This window comes from Ostrinia furnacalis, unplaced genomic scaffold (genome assembly GCF_004193835.3).
Source record: "Ostrinia furnacalis isolate ACB-3 unplaced genomic scaffold, ASM419383v2 OfSCF3317, whole genome shotgun sequence".
Lineage (NCBI taxonomy): Eukaryota > Metazoa > Arthropoda > Insecta > Lepidoptera > Crambidae > Ostrinia > Ostrinia furnacalis.
In genome coordinates, this window is record NW_021133556.1 from 169941 (window position 1) to 192780 (window position 22840).

Consider the following 22840-nt stretch of genomic DNA (forward strand, 5'->3'; position numbering starts at 1 on the left):
GGGTTACATTATCACTACCCTTGTGCTTTTCCACTATTCTGCCCATTAACCAACGACTCGGTGGCAAATCATCCTCCTTGATAAGGACAACATCTCCTATATTAGGTTCTGGAATCATGTTGTTCCATTTATATCTATTTATCAAGTTTGATAAATACTCTTTTGACCAACGACTCCAAAAACATTGTAGCATTCTTTGAACAACTTGCCAACGGGTTAGTGAATTAACATTTGACTCTACAAAGTTACTTGCATCGGGTACCGCTAGCAGTGGTCCCCCAACCAGAAAGTGACCCGGGGTTAAAGGTCTTGGATCATTTGGATCTGAACTATCTACAGTAAGTGGTCGCGAGTTCAGGCAAGCTTCCACTTGTGTTAAGAAGGTACACATTTCCTCAAATGTGAGGGTTGTGTCCCCCACTACGCGTCTCAAATGGTATTTAGTGGATTTAACACCACTCTCCCATAACCCACCGAAGTTAGGTGCGTGGGGCGGTATAAATTTCCACTCTGTCCCATGGCCTTCTAAGTGTTCCACANATTCCATAATTTCCCCTTGAATACTATTCAATTCCGCTAACTCTTTCGAAGCCCCAACAAATGTAGTGCCATTATCGCTCCATAATTGAGCACAGTGTCCACGCCGAGACACAAACCGTCTAAACGCTGCTATAAAGGCTTGCGTACTCATGTCACTCACGACTTCTAAATGTATGGCTCGAGTGGCCATACAAATAAATAAACATATATAGCCTTTATAGGAGCGATTGCCACGTCCCTTGGTTGTTCTAACCTTTATAGGGCCAGCATAATCCACTCCGCTATGTAGGAATGCTCTGGCTGGTGTACATCGCACTGTTGGGAGAGACCCCATGAATTGGGTTTGAACTCTAGCATTCTGTCGAACACATGTAACACATTTACGGATGTGTTGTTTAACGAGGCTTTTAACACCTATTATCCAATATGCCTCCCTTAAGTAGCTTATCATCAACTGGGCTCCTCCATGCAGGGTATTTTTATGTGCATCAGCTACTAGGAGCTTTGTGAAATGTGAAGTGTGCGGTAATATAATAGGGTGTTTGGTGTTTTCTGGTAACTGCGACTTCTGCAATCTACCGCTCACTCTCATTATTCCGTTTTCATCGAGATATGGACATAAAGATTTGAGTATTGAACTTTTTGATTGTAAACATCCTTTGGCCTGCAAATGTAAATACTCTTCATTAAATTCTTCCTTTTGCACTTTTTTGATACAGCAAACTAATGCATTTTCGATTTCTTTCTTAGACAAGTAATTGTAACGTATCTCTCCGCGGTTATAAAACCGTCTACAATAAGCTATTACTCTAAGTAATCTGTTTAAAGTAGAGAAGCGTTGCAATAATGTATCTTCAGTCATCGTGTTCAAATGTACTTTCACAGCTTCTTCCAGAGTTGGTTTCAAATTCTTTGGTCTATTATATGGTATGTTGCGTTCATGAAGAAACTTTGGACCGGAAAACCATAGTTCATTATTTGCCAGGGCGTCGGGCGAAACACCTCTGGAGGCGCAATCGGCAGGGTTTTCTTTTGTCGGCACGTGATACCATTGTGATGAATCCAAAGTCGTCAAAATGTCAGACACTCTATTCGCTACAAAAGTCTTCCATTTACTTGGGTGGCTATTTAGCCATGCCAATACCACTGTTGAATCCGTCCAGGCCTTAATGTTGCTCTTAGGAATGTTTATAACCTCGCTGATTTCAGACAAAAGTCGTGCTAAAAGTGTAGAACCACACAACTCTAATCGCGGGATGCTTACTTGCTTTATGGGAGAGACTCTAGTCTTAGCTGCCAACAAAGAGACGTGTACATTGCCTTTGGCGTCTACAACCCGCAAGTAAATAACTGCTGCGTAAGCTAACTTGGATGCGTCAGAAAATCCGTGCAGCTCACGCATGTCTTCTCTACCGGAAGTGCCCAGCCACCGAGGAACTCGAACAGATGTGAGTTTAATCAACAAATCCCGGTAAGTATACCATTCACGTTTCATTTCATCGCTGATTGGTTCGTCCCAAGTTTATATGCCAGCTAGCCATAATTTTTGGATGAACATCTTTGCTATAATTATGCTAGGGGCTAACCAACCCAGCGGATCATATAATCGTGCTATTTCTGATAATATTGATCTTTTTGTTTCAGGTCCAGGCGACGCCGTAGGGAGACTCACCGAGTACCGGAAATGATCTTCGCTTCTATCCCAGGTAATACCCAGAATCTTAGTTATATTATCAGCTTTCATATCAATCTCTTTGTTCTTTTCATTTTTTGTATTATCTTGTTCTAACTTTGTTTTTGTGTCCTGCTGTTCTGTTTTATTTGTACTTTGATTTTCAATTTTAAATATTTCTGAAAGTAGTTGTTTATTGTTGCTATTCCATTTTTGTAATTGAAAACCACCTCGTAACAATAGCTCTCTCATCTCTTTGTACAATGCTACTCCTTCCGCAACATCACTGCATCCTGTCATCAAATCATCCATATAAAATGATTTAACTACCCTTGGTGCTGCCAGCGGTAAACTTTTGGCCTCATCAAAACTGACTTGATGCAATGCTCGTACTGCTAAATATGGAGCAGAAGCAGTTCCAAAAGTAACAGTCATTAACTCGAAGTCTTGTATTTCAGATTCAGAGTCGTCACGCCACACAATACGCTGAAAAATAGCGTCTTCTTCTGCTATCCTGACCTGCCGATACATCTTAACGACATCAGCCACGAGTACTATAGGGTGCTCTCTCCAGCGCAACACCAAATGACGTAGATCTGCCTGAAGCTTGGGTCCCACCATCAATGTGTCGTTTAGCGATATTCCGAAACTATTTTTACCAGACGCATTAAAAACGACTCTTACTTTTGTTGTAGTTTTATCATTTCTAATAATAACTACAGCGTGGTGCGGTAAGTAGACAGCTTCCTCCTTTTTTGAGTCATTCTTTTTTACAGGTCTCATGTGTCCTAGCTGCAAGTACTCGTTTATCACTTCGATATAACTCTTTTTCAGATCTGAATCTTTCGATAGCCTCTTCTCTAGTGATTTGAACTTTCTTACAGCGATATCGCGTGAATTACCACCCTTACAGCCAGGTTGACTCTCACGAAAAGGTAACTTCACGATATAGCGTCCTTCAGGTGTTCTATTTATTGTACTGGCGAAAATTTCTTCGCATTTTTGCTCTTCCTCTGTCCACATATTCTTAGTAGAATGTGGTTGCTCTTCTATTTCCCAGAATCGTTTCAATGCATCGTCTTCATTAATTTGCGCATGCATTACTGATATTTTGGGATTTTCATGACCTATTCTTGATGATTTCCTATACTCTTTAACTATCCCCGACACGATCCATCCCAATGACGTATTTTGCGCGATAAGCAAACCATCTGGACTTTTTTGCACTCCCTCTTTTAGTATTTGACTAAAAGCATTAGCCCCTAACAATAAATCTATTTTATTGGGCATATTGAACTGTGGGTCTGCTAGTTGTAAATTGCCTAAACCCACCCAATTTAGTGACTCTATTTTTTGCTCTGGTAAATGTGAAATTATGAGATTTCTCATGACGTAAGCTCTAATTTTGACCTGAAACTGTTTATCAATCCTAGACCGGAGAGTTATTGTGACTACATGTTTGAATGTCGTCGATCCTTTGTCTCCTAATCCAGTCACTGTTCCCCTTATGGACTCCTTTTTGAGTTTAAGTAATTGAACTGCAGCTTCTGTAATGAAACAAGCTTGAGAGCCTTGATCTATTAAAGCTGTTACTGCTTGCTGTCCACAAACTTCAGACTCTATGTTGACTAAAGCAGTGGCTAGCAAAACTTGTTCGTATTTAGGTGCCTTATGAGTTGACGTACACGAAACTATTGGTGAAGGGCCTGCCTCAGAGTCGTTACTCTCTGTTGCGTCTCTCACCACAGCTCTGGCGGCTTCTGGATGTAGCAGTGAATGGTGACGCTTTTTACAAAGTCTACAAGTCGTCATTTTCTTGCATTCATAGCTACAGTGGTTGCTACCTAAACAATTGAAACAGATCTTGTTTTTCAATACAAAATTACGTCTCTGATCAGTATCTAGCTTTGAAAATTGTTTGCAAAAACATAGTTTATGCCCTTCAGAACAAAATTCGCATCTCATACAATTAGTGTTTGTAGATAATAAGACCTTTGGTTTGGCATGAGGACCACTGCTATGGTGCTGCATAGGTCTTTTTTGATCTACAAATTCCAAAGCTCGGAAACGATTTTCCATGAAAGTTTTAAATTGATCTAACGTTGGCAATTCATTCGAACTTGTTTCAGAATTATGCAACTCCCAATGCTTACGTGTTTCAGGATCTAATTTAAACGCGACGATATGGATAATGATAACGTCCCATGTACTCACGTCGATATCAATATTTTTTAACGCATTCATACAATCCATGGTGGTGTCTAATAGCTCTTTTAAACCTGTAGCCGACTCGATTTGTACTCTTTTTTGTGCAAAAAAACGCTTTAAAATAGAATTAGCTAAAAACTTTTTATTGTTGTAACGTTTTTCAAGAAGAGACCAACATTGACTGTAATTTGCGTCTGATATAGGAGTATACCTAATCAGTTGCTCTGCTTCACCAGACAAATGTGTTTTCAAATAATGTAACTTTTGAACATTATCTAAAGATTCATTTTTATGCACTAGAGATATAAATAAATCACGAAAAGTGGTCCATTCAGAGTAAGCACCCGAAAATGTAGGAATAGTAATTTTCGGTAGCCTTAAAATTTGATTTGACGCGTCACCACAACCTTTATTTTGTACTTGTGGTTCGCGCATTGCTAATTTATTGAGAACTGATTTCATTAAGGATTTGTAAATAAAATATTCTTCTTCTGTGTTTTCATAACAATTATTTGATACATAAATTGATTTAGCTAATCGTTCTGGCTCTGATATCTCACATAATTTACTATTATTGGACCTAAATGATGACCAATCCTTTTCTAAATTTTCAAGTCTGGCCTCCACATACTCTTTAGATATCCTATCTTTAGGACTTTTCTTAAAATTAGACAAACCCTTTTGGATTGAACTTTGTAAATCAGCTTGAACTTTAAGTAATTGTTCCATAGTAAAATCTTTCAACTAAAAGTAACTTAGAAAATTTCTAACTTCAAACTACTGCTAACAAATTTTATGCAAATTATTCTAAGTGTTTGACACTTCTATACAAAATTGGGCATAGGTTCCCCGTTCCCCCGTTTTTGAGATCTTATTCTAAGTCCTTAACTAGCATGCAAATTATTCTAAGTCAATGTCCAATTCACGAAAATATTACAAGTCCAAATTATTTCTTCCAAACTATCTTGACTGTCTTCGTAATCACTAAGTTTTTAAACGCGATGAAATAGAGTTCAAAATCTCTTGGCAAAGTTTTAATAAAAGTTTACTCACTTGAACACTTCACTGAACTGAACCTGATTTCCTGGTGTGACGTATTGTCCTTTCCGGCTTGAGTGCGCACACGTCACTCACTGCGCCGGCTGCTACTCCGCCTCCAAGATGGCCGCAAGTCCGCCTCCCAGGTTGCCTCAATTCCGCCTGGCTCCACCCAGCGCCTCCTCCAACTTCAGCAGCTTCAGCCAGCGCTTTACAGCAAAAACGCTTTCCGCTTGCCGCTTGTGGCTGGGACCGCACCTTATCCGCAGTAATCCACTGCGAGCGCGGGGTTGTGGTCTCAATGACCACTGCTCAAAAATGACCTCTATGCAATCCGGCTCGAAGGAACTTGTTAAAAGTCGCACTTCTGGCTGATCTAATTTGCACTTAGCACTAATACTATAGGTGTGTAAATAAAACCACCGTAGTACTTGGGCTATTGAAGTATATTGATCTATAGATTGATCTACAAACATAATACACGGGTTAGACCTTATAGGAACAGTAAAATACTTTAATACCGCGTTCTAAAGTACTACAACGCCATCTATTGAGAATCTTAATAACTACATTACAAACGTATGCGTCCTTGTAGACTCAGAAAAATACTTCATCATCGCGATGTAAAGTAGTACAGCGCCATCTAGTGACGTTGTTTTGAACTTAATATTATAAATGTATCATAATAAAGTATAAACGTTAACACTTAGTCCGCGCCACATTTCACATGGAATATTTGCTAATATTTTATTCCAAAATTGTTAAATAACAGCTCGCAATGTGTTTTATTCATCACCCATTTATATTTTTTAAAACTATTTTTAAAACATCTTAAATTCCTTTTCAATGACCCAAAACGTCATTCCCTAGACATGTCCGTACTCCAAAAGTTAGGGTTTTGGAACCCATATTTATAGAAACATCAATTTGATCCTTTGTTTTAATTAACGAATAATCTATTTAAATGTATATTACACCAAATTCTATTAATATTTTGCGGTTTCAATAAACAATAATTTGATTTTCTGTACTTGAAAAAGAGTCCTCAGCTTTTAGCGTCATTCCCTCGCCACGCACTGGTTTTATAATTTTGCGCTTCAATATATTCGCACGTTCATAATCAAACCGTCACTATACAAAAAAGTCGATTTTTCAGGAAAAGCATTTGAAATACTCAAATTTTAAAACCTTTGCAAAGTGTGCAAAATGTTCTTAAATGTTTTGTTTTTTGTTGAATACCAGTAGTGGCTTGTTTGGCTTTTACGGGAATATAATTATCTTTCAAATTATCATAATGGTTTATTTAATATTTAATTTTTTCCCTAAAAATAGTGACACTTTTCCACTAAAATTGAGACAGTGACAGTTTTCAATTGAAAACATGTTAATGTTGTATTATTAATTCCGGTAGAAATGACACTATTTNAAACCTAACCAAAAACCGGTTAGGTTGCAAAAACCGGAAACCGGAAGTTCCTGAAAAATTACGGTTAGGTTCCTGAGGACATTCTGGAACACGGTTAGGTTCCTGAGGACATTCTGGAACCCGGTTAGGTTCGTATAGAACCTAACCGCGCGCGAGCGCGAGCGCGTGCGCAGCACGCGCGAGCGTTTAGGAAAAAATTTGCACTGTGTTTACAGTGCTGTAGCCCCCCGCACCCCTCCCCCGCGCTGCAGCGCACCGGGCGGTTATCGTTTGTCAATGGACCGCGACTAATTTGTAGAGGAAATCCTTATTTTTTGTCAATAATCGGATAAATAATAATTTGTTTAATTTCTTTTAGATCTAATTTAGTTTTATAATTATGCTAAGAAAGTTGTATAGGGTGCTATAGCTATATTTTTATAGCTATAGCACCCTATACAATTTATAATAGATGATATTTATAATAGACTAGTTTTTGCCCACGGCTTCACCCGCTTGAAATTTAGTTTGTCACAGATCGTCATAAATTATAGCTAATTATGTTATTCTGTGCTATAAACAATAATACTGTAAAGTTTCATCAAAATCCGTTCAGTGGTTTTTGTTTGAAAGAGTAACAAACATGTTCACATCCAGCCACCCATACAATCTTTCTTATTTATAATATTAGCAGGATACTGTAGTTTCATCAAAATCCGTTTAGTGGTTTTTGCATGAAAGAATAACAAACATGTTCACATCCAGACATGCATACAAACTTTCGCATTTATAATATTAGTAGGATACTGTAAAGTTTCATCAAAATCCGTTCAGTGGTTTTTGCGTGAAAGAGTAACAAACATGTTCACATCCAAACATCCATACAAATTTTCGCACTTTTAATTAGTGGGATACTACGAGTAGCTTTTGTTCAGACGAACATTGATCTCTGATCAGCAACAAATGTGGCCTACATCATAGTGCACTCGTTGCACATTACACGGCACGGGCGTACACTATTATAGATTTAATTAATGTACTTGTACTCGTATGTGTATGTAAATAGCGTTAGTATAAATGTTGTAAGATTGTTAATAAATCCTCTTTGACTGTTTGGACTTGGACTATATCATTTCAACCACGTGTCGTTCCACCTGGTACTATATTCCTCTCACTGTGGCCAAGACACCCTTAGCCATCAGATCCTGATCAGTCTTGTGAGTCTGCTTAACTCACAAGACTGATCAGTGAGAAAAGTGACCACACTTCTACGCACTTAAAGACATTTTCGCACTCTACATTAACATAGTCGGCAGCAGCAGCTGCACAGCTATAATATACTTGTCATCGATTCTCATGCTCATAGAATAAAAATACGCCTTAGTCTATCTAAAATAAATTTGTATAGGACCCAACAGCAAATCGCCTATAGAACGAAACAATTATCACTCATATAAAGATGTCATGAAAATTTCGTCGTCCAAGTGAGCATTTTTGCTCATAAAACAAAAACTACTTAACCAAAATTTTTATGGGACCAAATGGGCAGTCATTGCGCATCAATTAAAAAAATAATCTCGGAAATCGTATTACATGTTTATTTATTTTATTTCAATTATTTTAAATTTAGCGTAAAAAATTAGACTATTCGATAGAAGAGACCCATTCATAACAATAAAACTTTCTTCGTCTTTAAAGTCGAATAATGAAAATATGTAAGGAAAATACAATGATGAATCAATTGGTGTCGATCCTCGAGGGGCGGCGCTCGCGGACAGTTTAATTAGCGAGGTATAGATGTCACTTAGGACATGTGTAATTATGCCCGTAGTCGTTTTGGAAGTAATTACTGTTCACTGCGGACTTGGCTAGATAGGGCACAGAATAAGTACATTTACAACTTTAGGTACCTACATTTTCTGTTATAATTTTTGTCCTTAAAAATGCAAAGTATGATCTTGATCCCTTTAATAAAAAATATTACGTACAGGTTCGCCCACTCTCAGGCGTAAATGACCACCCGTTTGATGCTTCTACAATTTCATGTTTTTATATAGGTAGTCTTAAAAACCATAATTTTGACCAAAACATATTGATTTGACAGTTGACCGACGGATTTGGATTATGGATCGATTAAAGTCTTTTGGTCTTGTCATCATTGCATGCATTACTTGTTTATGTAAAGATGTGTTGTTGGTAGATCTTTGTCAATAAATAAATAAATAAAGAAATCCGGCAATGTTATTCTATAAAAATGTTTGAGATTGTATTCTGTTGTTGTACCTATAAATAAATAAATAAATAAACAAATTTAATTACCCTAGGCACCGCCCGCGAGGCGACTGTTGAGCGATAGGCAGCTCATCAAGTCGTTATAATGTAGATACAGATTAATTGCTGGTTGTCATTAGCCTATTTTATATTTGAAACAATAAATCAAAATCAGAAATCGATGCCATTAAGGTATCAGCATTTGATTTTGTTCAGTCGTGGAATGCGCTGACTAGTAAAATGTAAGTAGTGTTAGATAATACGAAACGTTGTGGTGTTATTCTTTTGGTAATTGGTATAAAATATATTTTGTGTTTGTTAATTATCAATAGTATCGTTTAAATATTTTGTCACTATTAATTTATTCCGAGCCATTCGATAACGTTTTGAATGAAATGTTTTTGGCGTTTGTGGTTCTGTTCAAGCTATCATACAGGTCACGCGTTGTATCGATGTCAGGTCTCTCGCGGGCAGCAGCATCGAGCCGCACCTGCGGGTGCTGCGGCGCGTGGGCTTCTGCCGGCTGCCGGGCGCGGGCGGGGGTGCGGCGGGCGCGGGCGGGGGGCGCCCGGTGCGCGCGCGCCTGCACGACTACTACTGCATGTTTGCGCTCAGCGTCACCTCCTGCTATGTGCTGCAGCAGGGCGTGTATGCCTATCAGGTCAGCTCGGTTGGAGTTACAAAGATTATTTATTCACCGAGACAAGGTAATACAACAAGATAGATGTTAAAATATGTAGTTACAGCGCAGCTTATCTCCCTAGCAAAGCCAGTGTGTGATATAATTTTTCTTCTTATTCGTTACGCTCTTGGCAGAGCGGTCGTGGTCACGTTGAGGCGTTGTTCACATCGGTAGAGGCGGATACAACTCTCCGCACGATCTCCCGCCATCTCTCTCTATTGGCAGACTGTCTGGTGCAGTCACATACGCCGTCTCCCACTGCCGATTTCACTTGGTCGGTCCAGCGCATTGGTGACGCGATCGGGTTCCTTCGACTTTTCCTTGGACGACCGACCAGTCGTCTATGGTCATGTCCGAAGTATTGCAGTATGCGCGACAGTACTACGGTTGATAAACGGTGAGTGACACCGAACTCCTGGAGTATGGACCCATTGGTACGGAACTCTGTCCATGATATCCCGAGCATCTTTCTCCAGCATCACATCCCTAGGGCATCTACCTTCCTTTTTTCCAAGTCGCGTACTGTCCATGTCTCTGCTGCGTAAAGAAAGATGTGATATTTTTGTTATTGATCACATTTTTGTTATTGATCCATGCTTTTGAGTGAAGTTTTTTCTTTTATTGTTTTTAATGTCACTATACCGAATGTTTCCTGCGTCTTCATGAGAATTGAAGCAAACATGTATTGTATTGGCGACGGCACAGGAGCGCGGCGACCTGGAGAAGCTGGCGCGCGTGCTGTTCGTGCTGCTGTGCCACTGCACGTGCGTGGCCAAGCAGCTCGTGTTCCACGCGCAGGCCGCGCGCGTCGACCGCATCATCGCCGGCCTCCACCGTGAGTACTGGCCGCGGCCGGACATCCGAACAAGCAATATGCTTTATTTGCATAAAATGCAAATTAAATTTAATACTGATCATCAGCTGCATCATTAAGTCGAACAAGAACTTCGGTTCTAATGTAGACGACGGCTACCCTAGGTCACCCTTATAGTTCTAACTCACAATCAAATTACTTTTCTGAAGCTTTATCGTTTTCAAAAACAGAGATCATTGTCCCTGTTACCTTGATGAGAAAATGGCTCATAAAACGAATACACTGCGCGTCCGCAGAGCCGCTGTTCGACCCGGCGACGGCGGGCGCGGGCGCGACTGCGGCGGCGGCGGCGGCGGCGCGCGCGCTGCTGCGGGCTACGGCGCGAGCCGCGGCGCGGCTGCTGCGGGCTTACTACGGCTGCGCGGTGGCCACGTGCGTGCTGTGGACGATCTTCCCCGTGGTCTACAAGCTGCGCGGCTTCCGCATTGAATTCCCCTTCTGGACGTTCCTCGATTACAACCAGCCGGTCATGTCAGTCTCACTAACGTAACCATAACAATAGTTGAAATAGAAAGGAAACATCGTTTTTAAGACATTCTGGGTAGGTCTTTAGAACCCTCTTGCCCTTATTAACCAACAGTACGAGTACGTATCAAAAAACAAGTTGTAAGGAAAATTAAATGTATTAATTAATTTCTTTCTGAAAATTCAAGTAACTATAACGTAAGTTCAATAATAAATTATGTTTATTATCTTTTTATGTAACATCTGGGGGCACGGCAGTGCCCCCGCCAAGTCGAGCGCGAAGCAAACACTGCCGTACCATCCTTTACTGGAACCATTTCGCCGCATTTTCAGGCCCCTATTTGAGAACCTCTGGATAAGACCAGAACGCTGAAATTTTCGTCATCTAGTAAGCTATATTCACATAGTTAAAATCCAAAATTTCAAGTCTTTAGGTCATTTAGTTCCGAAGTTAAGCGAAAGCAAAGTTTCGCATTTATGACACTCACTCACTGATGATCATCAAAATAGAACTAGTACTTCCCATAAACTCAGAGAGCTGAAATTTGGTACAGAGTTAGGGTTTAATGGCCACTTAAAGGGAAAACTATAAAAACTAGGAAAATCGAAGGTCTGGAGTAACACCACAATCATAATCAATACTACTAGCGCCACACCGGCACCGTGGTGTTCGCCTGTACCGCTCACCGCTAGATGGCGCTAGCACTTTGTGCGTCGATTTTCTGCACCGCGGTGTCCAGATTTTTTTTCCTTTCTAGACCCCCCGTCGATTAAGTTTAATGTTTTGTAGTAGAGGTTTGCACCGGAGCGAGATTTTAACAACCGATTGAATTCACCGGTGATCACCGGAGAATAAAGAAATTTTGTTTCTATTTTTTAATTATACATTCAAAATGATGAAATAAGAATAAGCGATTGATATACTTTATATAATCATTTATTAAGAAAAAAAAACGTTTTATATTGTTAGCAAATGCTGATTTTGATTTAAGAAACACAACATGTCAACAGCATCATAGCGTAACATGTTTCTTCTATCGTTTAGTATTTATTTATTTTTATTTTACTTATTTTATTTTATTATTTATTTATTTAATTTATTTTATTTACCTATTTTTTATTCTATTTAGATTTATTTGAAGAATATGCGCAAAGGATGACATTTTCTGACGAAGAACCAGAAGGTGATTGTGCTAGAAATATACCAAAAAAGCAACCCATAGTAATGAGCAATGAAAAAGGAATGCAAACAGAAAATTACAAAAATAATCACGAACATTGCAACAAATTATTTGGCCAGTTAGTTGCTAGTGAAATGAATCACATAAACGGACAAGACCGTTTTGAATTAATGACTGAAAAAAATAATATAATTAGAAAGAAACAAGGTTGTAAATAAGTGGCATGTTAAATAATTGTATAAAACAAAATATTGTTGAATGTGTCTTTTAATTGGGTTACTTTATTATATAAAAAAATAGATGCGACGATCACCGGAGATCAATCGGTTAAATACCGATTATTTCAATCGATTACTTTTACCGGTAAATCACCGGTTATTCTCCGGTACTCACTGCTCCGGTGCAAACCTCTATTTTGTAGTTTTTATTTCGTTGATTTCGTTTATTATATCGTGAGGTTCGCTATGGTTAAGTTATTAAACCAATCATTCTGATTTTGTCCATTTTAAAGGTCGTTGAGTTAATTTATGTTTAATATCGTAAAAAAAATGTCGATAATTTATTAAAAGACGACGACGTTAAATTATAATAAATTATGCCACTTTCTACAAAAAGAAGTGAAATCCCACCAAAAACATTCTGTAAAAAACTAGCCAAGTCTCGTTAGAGCTGCTTGTTTATCTCTAAAAAGTAATGAAATCTAGACAAAGTCGTGCCAAGTCTATGATGGTTCCTTACTGCGATTTCTTTATTATTATAGTTAATGTTGTGTGACTTGGCCGTTGAACAATCTTTATTATGATAATCATACATAAGTATTATTGAAATACGCAGCTTTATTAAGCCGTTTGGTGTAGTGGTTCGAAACGGACTACTATTCCGGAGGTAGCGGGTTCGATTCCCGCACAGTACAAACATTTGTGTGCATGAACATATTTGTTTGTATTGGACTGGGTGTTTTCTATGTATAATAAGTATGTATTTACAAAAAAAAAAGTATTTAAGTATGTTTATATCCGTTGTCTAGTACCCACAGTACAAGCTTTGCTTAGTTTGGGACTAGAAGCGCAGTGTAAAATGTCTAAGGATATTTATATTTATTTATTTATTAAGCCTACAATTGACTGGTTATTGAATCAACGTTTTCCAAGTGGCCATTTTCCATCGTCAATGGGTAGCGGTTCTGGCGACAGATTGGTGCAATGATATCATGGAGCACCTGATTTTGTACCCTTCAACGGCCAAGTCACACAACATTAACTATAATAATAAAGAAATCGCAGTAAGGAACCATCATAGACTTGGCACGACTTTGTCTAGATTTCATTACTTTTTAGAGATAAACAAGCAGCTCTAACGAGACTTGGCTAGTTTTTTACAGAATGTTTTTGGTGGGATTATTCTTTTCTGGAAACATTGAATGAATTTCAAAATAGCTTCACATTAACGACGTGTCTCGGGCGAGTCGGGGGCGTCCAACTACGCAGTCAATCGGTCCCTTGTAACTATTGTGTTTTCACAGCATTAATGTACATAAAATGTCGGTTTCAGGTTTGTAATAGTGTTATTACACTCGTTTTACGCAACAAACCTCGTGGCCGTCGGCAACACGACAATGGACGCTTTCATAGCTACAGTTATGGATCAGTGCAAAACGCAGCTACGCATATTACGGTTAGTAGACACTTCAAAGTAAGAAAATATAATTTTAAAAGACCTATCTATAGATAAATTCAAAACAATAAATTTTAGGGGTTCCCCATACTTACAACTGAAACTCAAAAAAATGTTTTTCATCAAACCCATATGTGTGGTATACCCATATTGAGGTTTCTAATATTTTTTTTGCGCGAGAGAACCCTTTCAAAGTGGTAAAATGTGTTACTTCTAAAATAAGAGAATGATAAACCAAACAAAAAATGGTTTGAACGAGATCTAGTAAGTTTTTATCAACCGACTTCTCAATTCGACCCGTATGTTTTTTTTTTTTTCTATGTTTGTTACGCGATAACTCCGCCAATTATGAACCGATTTGAACAAATCTTTTTTCTGCGTATAGGTAATACCTCAAGGGTGGTCCCATTTAAATTTAATAATACAAAAAACAATCCCCAAGGGTGGAAAATTGGGGATGAACTTTTTTATACGCAATATCTCCGCCGATTATAAATCAATTTGAACGATTATTTTTTTGTTGAATAGGTATTATCAAAAGGGTGGTTTCATGCGAATTTGAAGAAAATATTTCACCCCCAAGGGTGGAAAATTGGGAATGAACTTTTTTATAAGCAATATTTTCAATTTTTAGTTTTTTTTTTGTGTTCACGCATTTGAAGTCGGTTTTATTTTTTTAAAAAGTTAATTAATTTTTAATATTTTTTTAAATAATTTTAAAGTTACTACTCCTTTCCTCATGTAGGTGTACGCGTCGAGGTATTTAATTAAAATTGTACTAAATACTCAGGTTCATAGTGATTTNGGAAATATTGTCACTTTTTGTTTTAAGGCGTTTTTCGTATTACTTTATTGTGACTTATCTTAATGATTTGGAGTAAAAGCGTCTTTATGCTAAAAATGACGTTTTTCAACACAGAGTCCGCATAACTATCACGGCGTGCCCGTCCAGTTCCCGTCACTACTAAAAACGTGTCACTGTTACTCACAACATATGCCGGTTTCCCCATTAAACTCCATAACGACACTAGTCATAACTGCCGAACTATTTGAGTTTTAAGCGTGGGATTTTTACAGCATGCACTTTTCGCGGAGCTCTGATAGATGGCGTTGTTAACTCAATTTCTCCCAATTTCGTATAGTGACGGTTTGATTATGAACGTGCGGTATTTAGAGTGAATGACATTTAGTTGAGTTTAAAGTACGATACGAAGTCATCTTCAGACCATACTGGCTTTGCGGCAGCCGTTTTTCGAATAAGTGCAAACGTGCCTGTTGTTGCGGAAACATGTGTTCATCCAGGCACTTCGTCAGTCCCTAGTTGAGTAGCTTTATTGATTACAATAGGAAATTGTATATAATTTAATCGTATTTACGTGTGGTTTTTCGAATATTTTTGGCACATCGTATAAAGCATCTTATAATATAAAGTTAATCTGCATTTGTGTTAAGTTTTACTCCAAATCGTCAGTCCCTAGACCGTCAGGCCCTAGCTTTAAACGGCGTTAGGGACTAAATTACTAGTTAGGGAATGACGTTTTTTATATAGTGATACGTTCATCAGAAAATAATGTAGGATTCTTATGGTGAAAGATTTTAATTCATCAGTCTAGTAGTTTTGGAGCCTATTCAATTCAATATAAACAATCAAACAAAACTTTCCTAATACTAGTGTCGAAGATAGACACTCTTAAAACTCTAAAACTTGAATTTAAAATAGTAAAAAGTAACAATATACTTTTTACTAATATTATAAATTCAAAAGTACCAATTTTTTTATGTGTCTCCTACCTCTTTAAGAGTTGACCAATTTTAATAAAAAGTGGAGGCAGTTTAAGACCCAGATAAAAACATAAGATAGCTTTATTCCAGTTTAAAGCAAAGGGGATAAAGTTTTATAACATTGTTCCAACTAAAACACTGTTCTGTTTCTTCATCAAATCATAAACATTTGACACAACAAGTTTGTTTCACTATCTAAATTTTTATGAATAAAAGTTACAGTCCATGGTTATGCTCTACTGTTTTCTTGGTGAGTAAACTGAATAATTTAGTATGTAACACTGATAAAACTTGGAATTAAGGCTGATTCCTCTTCTTACTTTAACTTGTTTTTTTTTTGTGTATGGAGTTTGACAGACTTGATGTCTGTTACAGTTAAAGAATAAAAGCAAAATGTAAACCAGTGTGGTTCAAATTCGCACCATTGAAGCCATTAGACAGAATAATAATAAAGAAGTCTAAAAGTTTATTTGGGTCATTCCATAAAAATCTGTATATTTTTGACGTCATTTTGTCCGTAACTTTTTTAAGATGCTTTTGAATACTTTATTAGTGTAAATTATAGTTTATTAATTAATTATGTTATGTCTAAAAGGGCCAGTCACTTTATGCTTTATTTTAGGAGAAATTATAATTTTCAATTTTTTCATACTACATTACTCCTATTATGACTTCAAATAAAGTATAAAACTTATAACCTTAACATTTATAGATAAGTTAATATACATAATGTAGTTGTTTTGTTATCATCACCATATAAAAAACATCATTCCCTAACTAGTAATTTAGTCCCAAGTGCCGTTTAAAGCTAGGGCCTGACGCTCTAGGGACTGACGATTTGGAGTAAAACTTAACACAAATGCAGATTAACTATATATTATAAGATGCTTTATACGATGTGCCGAAAATAGCCAAAAAACCACACGTAAATACTAATTAAATTATATACAATTTCTTATTGTTATCAATAAAGCTACTCAACTAGGGACTGACGAAGTGACTGGATTAACACATGTTTCCGCAACAACTGGCACGTTTGCACTAATTAAAAAAACGCCTACCGCAAAGCCAGTATAGTCTGAGGATAACTTCGTATCGTACTTTAAACTCAATTAAATGTCATTCAATCTAAATACACATTAAAGCGCAAAATTATAAAATCAGTGCGTGGCGAGGGAATGACGCTAAAAGCTGTAGACTCTTTTTCAACTAAAAAATATCAAATTATTGTTTATTGAAACCGCGAAATATTAATAGAATTTGGCGTAATATACATTTAAATAGATTATTCGTTAATTAAAACAAAGGATAAAGTTGATGTTTTTANCAATTTTTAGTTTTTTTTTTGTGTTCACGCATTTGAAGTCGGTTTTATTTTTTTAAAAAGTTAATTAATTTTTAATATTTTTTTAAATAATTTTAAAGTTACTACTCCTTTCCTCATGTAGGTGTACGCGTCGAGGTATTTAATTAAAATTGTACTAAATACTCAGGTTCATAGTGATTTGAATTTGAATTTGAATATACCTACAGGTTTGTACGGAGCTCTTGGTGCACGAGTCCGACTTGCAATTGGCCGGTTTCTATAATTAAAATTCTTGCACGCAGTAAAATACTTTTTTTGTGTTATAGCATGAACTTCGAAACCCTACCCGAGCGAGCACGAGCTTTAACAAAGGAGTCGGTAAACGCAAACTATGAAGAGATCTTAACAAAATTACTGTTTGAGTGCATACAACATTTTCAGAAAATTGCTGAGTACGTATCTTAATGTACACACGGCCACACTGTTAACTATCCATTTCCGTTTTTGCTCTCGCTCTCATCAAATGGTGATTCTTTGCGATAGAACGAGACGACATGACAGGCAATGGATAGTTAACACTGTTACCGATGGTACATATTTTGAATTTTAGGCTAAGATTTTTTTATCGGTTGTTTTACTAAACCTTCCAAAACTTCATCGTTAACACTTCATGTATCTTTTATTAGAACAGCTGTCTGTTATGGCATAACAGTGGCGCGTGTCGTGTTGCAGCACGATGGCGCTGCTGGAGCAGGTGTTCGGGCTGGCCGTGCTGGTGCAGTTCACGGTGGGCGGCTGGATCCTGTGCATGGCGGCCTACAAGATCGTCAGCGTCAGTGTCCGCCGCTAGCCTCAGGCTTCCTATCCACTAAACATGAACAGCTAACTGCCCAGGAAGCGTTGGAATCAATTATAATCGTTACTAATCTGGGATTTACTACTTGTGAAAACCGTTACCTACACATTACAAAACAAAGATAGCGTCAGCATTGGTTTGGATAGCGGTGATAAAATGTAGTAGCCACGATTTACTACATTACATTATCGTGCTCCCGCTGGTAGGAGCCTCGTGCGGGCATTCACAGTTCACACCAGGGCTCGGGCGCGCTTTGTCACAATCTCACAATGAATATGCGCGATTTATGCTCCATGAAGTAAATAACATTTGAGTTATCTCTTCATTTCAGGTGAATGTTTTGAGCTTCGAGTTTGCGTCAACTACGCTCTTCATTGTTTGCATATTGACGGAGCTATTTCTTTACTGCTACTATGGAAACGAAGTTACAGAGGAGGTATTTTAGAATGCTCAACAATCGACTAAATTTTCATTTTTCAACTCATAGAAACAACAGAAAGATGTTTGTGAAGTTTAACTAAAAATTAGCGTTCTTGACATATCTTTTGGTTTTCTCAAGATTCGATCGGATTTCAATTACTGCAAGCCGCAGACGTGCCGTGCCGTGAATGCCGACTGAATGTAATAAAACAAAAACATTTTCTTTAGCTAACTTTTGACCTTTTGGGAACCCTAATGTTTGACGAAAGTATTAATAAAACATTTAAGATGGGTTGCACCATTTTACTTTAACTTCGATAAACGTCAAAAATCTGTCAAACTCCATACAAAAACACCGGTTATCGTTATAGTTACGGTCAAAGTTAGGTGGTGCAAACCAGCCTTAGAAAATCGTGTGTTTCAGAGCGACCGCATGGTGGAGGCGGTGTACGCCATGGAGTGGCTGCACGCGCCGCTGCGCTTCAAGCGCTCGCTGGTGCTGGTGATGGAGCGCGCCAAGCGGCCGCTGCGCCCCGCCGCCGGACACCTCATACCGCTCTCACTTGACACCTTTGTTACTGTATGATGATTCATTACAAGTTTTCCAATATTTTGACTTGAATAAGTGACTTATCATGAGTCATAATTTATGGACGTACCTACTTACTCCCTATATTACTATCGAACGACGTACTTGTTTATGTTACATGGGTTTTACTAATTTTACATGGGTACATACGCGCTATACGGTCCCGTAGCATTTTTCTCTTAATCTTTTTCTCCTTAATTAGTAGACTATAACTTAATTGATAGGGCTGACTTTACCATCGTCGGATAACTGAAGAATAAACTTGTCATTTTGACATATCTCCCATACTGAAACTGTCAATGTGCCAAAATTATTCTTCTGTTAAAAGTCATCCGACGATGGTAAAATCAGCCCTAAATAAATAAGTATTTGTGTTTGTTTCAGATACTAAAGTCATCGTACAGCTTTTATGCCGTCCTGAGACAGACTAAATAATAGCGAATATTTTTTAATTTAAAATATTATGTATTGCACATTGTAGTATAATTCAAAATTATGTACTGCACATTGTAGTTGAGAATGAAATGAAAATACATTTTTATTCAGTGGGTTTTTTTTTTCATTTTTACTAGGTACGAGTAAGTACCACTGTTCTCTTACTCTTACATGATCAAAACAAAATAAAAGTGACTAATCCCTTAAAATAATATCTATTTCTTTCCTGTTTTGGAATTAAAATCATGGGAAGAATGCTTTTAGATAATTCAGTCGCAAACTGACCAGGAATTTTAATTATTTTCAGACCAAATTTCAGGTAAACAAACAAATTATTTAATTTGTTGTGATCATTATTCATTAAATACATTTGAAAATGATTTCTCGCTATAAATATTGTCTAGATTAAGTAATTACAGGCTGCAGCGCGAGGACAGTAATTAGAAGAGGGTACCGTGTAATTAGTAAAATGCCGACAATATTATAGCGCCTATAAATTATTCACTCCAGGCTCCACAACCCTTTGCTACCGTCTACGTAGCCCCAACTGTCCAAGTTTTTTTACTCCAGAAAATACTCGGCATAAGCTCGCTAAAACTTTGGAAATCAGCATTTTATTTTAGAAAGCTCTTTGGGTGTCGTTTTATTGTCTTACGCAGTCAAGAATATCAGGTCATAAAATGTGTATCTCCCAATAGGGTAGCCGCATAAGGTTGAAAGAAAAAACATTTATTGCCAAGCAAAGACAATAAGTACCTAGTCGGTACTTACATATAAAATATTACGGTAACATACAGAACGCCCAAATGATAGGACCTTACTTAAGATTAGAAATGTTATGGAATAAAAATCTGTGTGGGGATCAAATTGGGGATAGAAAAATCCGTATTAATTTATTTTTATTTTACTCTGTTGTAGAGTAGTTTCTACTGCGTCTTAGGCCCGGTTTCCACCAAGACCAAGCGGAGAGGAGAAATGTTTTGAATAAACAATGAGATTTTTATTCAGATTGAATGAAATTGACAGAATGAAATCTGATTAGTTATTCAAAACATTGAATTTTCTCCGCTCTGCTCCGCGTTGGTGGAAACCGGGTATTAGAGAACCAGATCACTGCGGCAGGATAACATACGAGTAAGCTAGCTACTCGTACATTAACACAACAGTATCAGTTATGAAAGAGTGAAAATGTTGGATTGAAGCAAATTCAATTAAAGTCGCAAAAGTAATTTTGTTGTGTACATGAAGCCCGGCGTCAATGAAGGGTTAAGACGGCGGCATGACATGATAATTGCCGGTTGTCACGTCAGCGACGGCAGATCACAACACTGGCCGGGCTAGCGCAGCGCTGGGCGTGGGACAGCACTACAACTACCATGTGGGTAAAAAGGTTTGTTAAGGTATAAAATATACAAACATAGGTAATATAAAGATTACGAACTAAACACGGCAAACAAAAAATGAATCGAAAAGTCTATAGGTTTTTATCGTGTTGCAAAAATTCCTGTTAACGAGTCTTACGAACTGTTCTAAGCATTAAAACGATTTAATTTACATTTCTTATCACATTTTTCTTTTTGCAATCCGGAAATTAAACGTAGATTCCGTTTATAGCCGGCATGTTTATTAATACTTAGAGAAAATGAAATATGTAATGTAAATATTAGCATTCTAATATTTTATGTAATATGGTATCAAAATCAACGAAAAAATCTGACGATTTAGTATTGTTAGCGCCATCTATGGGCGCAAGAAAACAACTCATGACGTCAAAGGCGCGGAACCAGAGTGAAGATCGCAGCTAACTTCGCGCCGCTCCGCCCTCCTGTCAACTTAAATCGAACGTTTCTAACACTCGACAATTTGATCTCGTTGCATACAGTCTGTAAACCTATCACTTTAAATAACGTTAAAACCGTAATTTCAATAATAATTAGTCATTGAAGAGACCCTTATTCCTACATATATTCGAAAGTCTGAGCTCGAAACATGTTCCTTCGCGCCGGATGACATGTTCCATCGCACCAGCTGACGGGATTCAAGATACCACAGAAGTCGATACCTGTTGCGTGTCAAGAGAGAAACCCTGTGAAAGAAGCAGCTCTGGAATAACGGTCAGGTTAAACCACTCCTTTCCCTTCCTATTTTAATCGATTTGTGCTAATATTGTGTCGTGTTTGCGGATTTCAGTCGATATTGCAACCGTTACAACTACCTACCTACGTTGTCGCGTTGGTGGGTGCCGGGTCTGCCTATTGCAACGAGCGTCGGGGTGATCTATACGATTGTAAGTACCTTTTGTTTCCTAAATTCTTCTCAAAATGAGCGAGGATAGCGATAGATCAAAGCTGAATGTACCAAAGTCAAGAGAGGGTAGTCATTCGCCTTCTAGAGAACTTAAATTAACCGTTTCAGACCTCAAAAAACAAAGAGGAATTCTGAAAGGTCGTGTAACTTCTTTTGAAAGCTATATTTTAAAATTTCAGAATTTGGTTATTACAAAATGTCAAGCAGTTGAACTAAATTTAAGAATTTTGAAGTTGGAATCAGTTATTGATGAGTTTTACAAAATTCAAGATAAAATCGAACAGTTTTGTGATGATAATGATCTTTCAATAAATATTGAGTACCGCGAAAGCTTCGAAGAACAATATTTTCGAAGTGTTTCTGTCGCTAAAGTCATTATAGAAGACCAAAGTAATAACCAAAATTCGGTAAATACGCAGGTTTCAAGTGACAAAAATGCATCGTTACAAATTAAATTACCTGACATCAAATTACCCTCTTTTAGTGGTTCGTATGATGACTGGCTCGAATTCAAAAATTCGTATTTAACGATGATACACGGACGGGCAGATTTAAATGCGATTCATAAATTTCACTACTTGCGGTCATCACTTAGCGGTGGTGCTTTACAGGTTATAAGTGCGTTAGAGTTCACAGCAGAAAATTATACCCACGCATGGGAATTGTTACACAATAGATTTCAAAATGATCGACTTTTGGTGCACAACCATGTCAAAGCCTTATTTTCTATACCTAATATAAATAAGGAATCTCCTTTGCTCATTAGAAAACTCATAGATTCTATTTTGCGAAATTTACGTTCATTGAAATCGTTGGGCGAGCCCACAGAATCATGGGATACACTAATTATATACTTAATTGTCTGCAAACTTGATTCTTCGACCGAACGCGAATGGGAAACTTATAAGGGAACACTTATTTCTGGTTTTCAAGGCCAAGAAATTAAACGTAAATTAATATTAAACGATTTGTTAACATTCCTGAGAAATAGAGCTGATTTGTTGGAAATGGTGAACGTTAATAGTAACGCAAATAGTGCTCATAGTTTTCACAAGCCCCCTAATACTCATTACAATAAATATCACAGTAAACAATTTCATGATTCGAAACCGCAGGTAGCACAAACACACACTCA

The 22840-nt window shown here is 37.5% G+C and overlaps 1 protein-coding gene across 1 annotated transcript; it reads left to right on the forward strand.

The window, feature by feature from the left end:
• Positions 1-1940: 1940 nt before the first annotated feature.
• Positions 1941-19445, forward strand: LOC114357647 (odorant receptor 2a). Its single transcript, XM_028311364.1, has 11 exons — positions 1941-2011; positions 2185-2246; positions 9560-9795; positions 10522-10651; positions 10927-11161; positions 13888-14010; positions 17425-17550; positions 17831-17930; positions 18286-18390; positions 18799-18954; positions 19348-19445. Exons 1-11 carry the CDS (start codon positions 1941-1943, stop codon positions 19396-19398), a joined length of 1395 nt encoding a protein of 464 aa, XP_028167165.1. The 3' UTR covers positions 19399-19445.
• The last annotated feature ends 3395 nt before the right edge of the window (positions 19446-22840 follow it).